The sequence below is a fragment of the Suricata suricatta genome, chromosome X (genome assembly GCF_006229205.1).
Source record: "Suricata suricatta isolate VVHF042 chromosome X, meerkat_22Aug2017_6uvM2_HiC, whole genome shotgun sequence".
Lineage (NCBI taxonomy): Eukaryota > Metazoa > Chordata > Mammalia > Carnivora > Herpestidae > Suricata > Suricata suricatta.
The window spans coordinates 102,019,348-102,024,637 of NC_043717.1; the positions used below are offsets into that span (position 1 = coordinate 102,019,348).

Genomic DNA, 5,290 nt, shown 5'->3' on the forward strand with positions numbered 1-5,290 from the left:
ACTTCATCAGACAGGCTAGCTGTGTTTAAGAAATCTGCTGTTGGCTGGGTGTTACAGGAACATACCTGAGAGTTTTGGTTCTGTGTGAAAAACCCAAGGAACATAGAAGCATAAGGAGTACAGACATTGTCCCCCTTCACGCCCCTCCCCACCCAATCCACCAACCTCTGCCCTCAATCTGCCCTCAGTGTGGCATGGTACTGCCACAGAGGAGGCCTCAACAAGAGATTTTTTCTGGTCCCATGCCCTTCCTTACCATACACATTCACACACACACATTCACACTCAAGTACATTCACGTGTGTAAGACACACACACACACACACACACACACACACACACACACACAAGCCTAGGTACTAGGGTGGGCAAGGCACAGGATCGCGCAGGTAATTGTACTGAGGAGCCAGAGATGCCTCCCAGATTTGGCATCTAGACTGTGGCAGGGGATGTGATAGAGGGAGGAAGCTGACAGGGGAACGTTTTCCATGCTTTAAAAGAATCACTGCTGAAAAGGGGATTTTGACCTTGAGTGGCAAACGGCTATCAAATGGAAGAAAACTGGATTATCTAACACATTTTCTGGTGGTATCATCTCTTTGACAGGAGCTAAACATGGCGAATCAATGGAGATCAAACTGGAGAGCTTCCGGAAACGTCTACTGGTTATGATTATTGGCATTATGATTATAGCTTTCGTGTTGACCTGCTTTTGTTTTGTCCATTACAATTGTCTGGCCAGTGACAAACCCAAGGCAGGAATGTAAGTTTTACAACCTTAAATTAAGAATGCGAGATGCGTGTAGACATAGGGTGGAGGTTTCATTGTTGTGGTTACTTCATGTTCACCCTAGACTTCCACAGAGCTCATCTTGTAGGTGGTTCCCTTCACTTCAATAATAGCAGCTCTGAAATATTCTCAAGTACATTACCAATGTGAGCCTATTCTACACTGTCTCCTATTGAGGGTTCAGCTGAGCCCCAGGCTATGAATTTCTTTGTAAATTGAGTCTAGGCAAAGAGGACTTGACTATCTGACTAAGATCTGGAGAATAAAGAAGCGGAGGGAGAGGGAGTTGGGTCTTTGCACACCCAAAACAATAAAATGTCTTGGATAATCTACCATTTTAAGACCTACTGGTGGGAAACATTATTCACCATTGATGTTCTCATTATCTCAGTCCCTGCCTTTCATATAGGAGGATCGGGCTGGCCCTGATATTCCCTAAAATTTTCCCAGTGCAGCGACTGATGAGTACAATATACCTGCACTCATCCCTTTAAAGTTCCAGGGATATTGTGACTAGAAATTGGCATGCATAGATGATGCGATGGTGTAAACATGATAGGAAAGAATGACTCCGGTCTAGAGAGTTTATTTTTATCTTCTGACACGTTGTGATAGCTGTGTGTAGAAGGTGCTTATCAACTCGTGACCTTTGTGTAAAGCTCAATTCTTAGAAAATGTGAAATTCTCTCTGTGCTTCTCAATAGTAGACTTGAAACCACTCCGTGTCTTTCCGTATGTAGACTATGTGGTTATCTAATGTGGATGAAAAAGTAAAATACTCTTATAAAAATAATAAGTGTTCAGCATTAATTCATATCTGTACCTTGAGTCATGGCTTTTACCATACTTCAATTCTTACCGTGTTCAATTTTCCTACTAGAAGAAAAAAAAAAGAAAAAGAGAGAGAGAGAGACCAAGGTCTAAATTGACATAGTAGCCTGTGTTTTCTGGTAATAGCAATAGTACTTCTGTTTTAAAATGGTCATATTCTAAATTTTCTGTTTTCAGGAAGAAGAAAGAAGGTATGACAGCATCTAGATCACCATCTGTCACGTCACTCAGTGACCCCGAGACACCGAGTCCATGCAGCCCAGAAAAACAGCCCCTGCTATCTAGTACAGACAAGCTATCTAGTGTCTCAAGTCCAAAAAGGTCACCCACACCCTCCAGTGCAGAAAGGTTAAGCAGGCCCTCGAGTCCACCAAACCAGTGTAAGCCATCTAGTATGCCAAAGGGAATCAAGCCATCAGATCAAGGAAAGAAAAAGCCATCATGCTCAGACAAAATATTCCAGCTATTTCACCTGGGAAAGTCCAATAGAACAGGCCATCTGGGGAAGCCATACAAGCCAGCTCGTGGCCAGAAGCTAGCTGGTCAGGCAGCTTCATCCGATCCCAAAAAGGCAGTGAGCACACCTTGGCCAGCCGGTATGCAGTACACAGTCAGGCGCACCCTGCCACTTTGTCCACCCCACCCACAAAATCCCACCTCGACACCCAAGGAATCAAGTGTGCTGACACTAGCCCAATCCTTCAGACATCGGGAACTGAAAGGCTCAGTTTGTGGTCGTAGGGCAGACATGTTATATAGGCCTCAATCAATCAAGGCTTGCCTATGCTATAGGGAAGGATGCCTTATTTGTCAAAGTTCTGAGCCTTTGGTCAATAATAGTTTTGAGGCAAACAACAGTAATGCTGCAAACTCAGCTCTTCCAAGTGAAGTTCAGCTTTTTGCCCCGTCCGCAGATTACAAAGATAGTCTGAGTGGCAGTGATATCATGCCATATGACAGTGATGACAGTGACAGGGAGGTCACCATTCTTTGCAATATGAACTGCGACAAGACCATCCCCAAAGGCTTCCAAGATAATTAAGGACTCAATAGACACAAAACCACCTGTGAAGAAGCAAACTTCTATCAACTATCTTATGCTCACTGTCTTTTAAAACACTGATGGAAAATCTACTTGTAACCATTATTGAGATTACTCCTATCCATCTTGGAAGCAATTTACTTAACAAATAATAAATGCATGATATAACATGTGATTTTATTGTAATTATTATTTCATTTTAGAGGTATAAGGCTCTTTTGATGTATCTGACTGAGATCTGGTCACTTCGTTGGGAATCATGAGCATACATGCACCCGCAAATCTAAAAAGGTATCACAAACTACATTCAGGGAATGAAGGTATTATGCTGAGCGAAATTGGTCAGTCAGAGAAAGACAAATATCATCTGACTTCACTCATATGAGGACTTTAAGATACAAAACAGATGAACATAGGGAAGGGAAGCAGAAAGAATATAAAAACAGAGAGGGGGACAAAAGATAACAGACTCTTAAATACAGAGAACACAGAGGGTTGCTGGAGGGGTGGGGAGGAGGTAGGCTAGATGGGTGAAGGGCATTTAGGAATCTACTCCTGAAATCTTTGTTGCACCAAATACAAATAGTCCAATCTATGGCCTCGTGTACTTAAAAATTCATCAGTTAAATTAACCATATGAAGTGCAGGGCGCCTGGGTGGCTCAGTCGGCTAAGCAACTGACTTCAGCTCAGGTCATGATCTCGCGGTTCGTGAGTTTGAGCCCTGTGTCCGGCTCTGGGCTAACAGCTTGGAGCCTGAAGCCTGCTTCAGATTCTATGTCTCCATCTCTCTCTGCCCTCCCCTGCACATGCTCTGTCTCTTTGTCTCTCAAAAATACATGTTTAAAAAAACAAAGAAACAATATGAAGTGCAAATGTTTCTTTCAACTATTTCAACTCGTGTTAGGCTGAAAGCACCTGATGGATGGTATTGGTTAAGAGGGATATCAACTTAGTAAGTCTGGCCACACACAAAGTCCTCCACTGCATGAAAATCTTTGAGCCACAACATACCAGAGCCTAATTATGAAAATTGACTTTTCAATTTGCTTCTCACTGTAATTATCCAACTATTGTACATTATTTGCTTGGAGTAATTTCTTCTATGTAAAATGGTCTTTTTCTTATCACCAGAAAGAGGTGGTGTGATAGCCTCATGGAGTCAGGGAATTGTGACCAGTTGAAGGGTCTGTGACTTTTTAATATTCACTTCAGTAGAGAGATTTCTTGGTGAGGAGAAGATAGAAGGTGATAAATATAATAGGTTCCCAAAAGGTTTCTAAATAACTTTTTCATAGAAATTATTATATATAATAATTGGAGATACACCCCTCCAAGGCAATTCATTTGATACAGATGATGGTAAAAAAAAAAAAAGCCCCACAATCAAAAAAAAAATGTAGAGTGAAAAGGAGCTATTGCAATTACCCCAACCAAGCTCCCACTTGAAGCATCATCCATAAACAACAAATCCCTGTGACAGCCCTGCAAGGAAGACACAATTATCCCCATTTTATAAATGATAGAGCTGAATGTCAACGACGTTAAATTCTTTGTTCATAATTTTACTAAGAAATAGCAGATTCAGGCTTCAAATCTAAGTCTGTGTGATCCAGACACCCATGTTCTTTCCATGACATCTGACTGCTGGCCAATCTACATCCACTTCCTCTATGCACTGGTCCGGGCCCCAGGACGTAAAGGAAGCATCTAGTCAAATGCCCGATTGAAATGGCATTTCCCTATTTTAAAAACTCATGTTATCAAAAAGGGAGTGTAACAGCTAGCTTGGATGCATTGTTCTTGTATCAGACTGATATTTAGTGATCATCACTTCTCCAAGTGCTTTATAAATATGATAATAACATGTAATCATTATTATATAAAAGTATAGTGGTGCCTAGGTGGCTCTGTTGGCTATTCGACTCAGGTCATGATCTTGTGGTTCACGAGTTTGAGCCCCACATCAGGCTCTGTGCTGACAGCTCGGAGCCCAGAGCCTGCTTCAGATTCTGTGTCTCCCTCTCTCTGTGTCCCTCCCCTTCTTGTGCTTTGTCTCTTTCTCTCAAAAATAAATAAACATTAAAAAACAGTATAAAGCTCTGTTTTGAGCATTTTATATTAATTCATTTAATCTTGTCAACAACCCTGAGGTATGTATTATTATTATCTTTTTATTTTATTTTTTTAATGAAATGCTTATTTATTTTTGAGACCCCACGAGCTGGGGGAGAGAAGAGAGAGAGGGAGAAAGAAAGAGAATCCCAAGCAGGCTCCATGATGTCAGCACAGAGCCTGATGCGGGCCTTCAACCCCTCAGTTGTGAGATCACAGCCTGAACCAAAACTAAGAGTCAGACATTTAACCAACTGAGCCCCTCCCCAGGCGCCCCTAGGATTTCCATTTTAGAGATGAGGAAACTGAGGCACTGAGAGGCAAGCAACATGCTGACAGTTGCACAGTCAGCGTATAGCAGAGCAGGGATGTGAACCCAGACAGTAGACAGAATCCTGCTCTGACCTGGTATGTGAGACTGGTACATTTTAACCATGTGTTAAATAATGCATTGTGAAATCTTGCCACAGCTTTCACGCTTATTGATCTTTGTTTTTCCAGAGTCCAACATGT

General features: G+C 41.9%; 1 protein-coding gene across 1 annotated transcript in view; it reads left to right on the forward strand.

Moving 5' to 3' along the window:
- Positions 1-2,838, forward strand: part of CXHXorf66 (chromosome X CXorf66 homolog) — a 10,270-nt gene extending 7,432 nt beyond the window's left edge. Inside the window, exons 3-4 of the mRNA XM_029929713.1 lie at positions 558-763; positions 1,799-2,838. Coding sequence (XP_029785573.1) covers positions 558-763; positions 1,799-2,663 — 1,071 coding nt within the window. The 3' untranslated portion in view covers positions 2,664-2,838. The remainder of the gene's footprint in view (positions 1-557; positions 764-1,798) is intronic.
- The last annotated feature ends 2,452 nt before the right edge of the window (positions 2,839-5,290 follow it).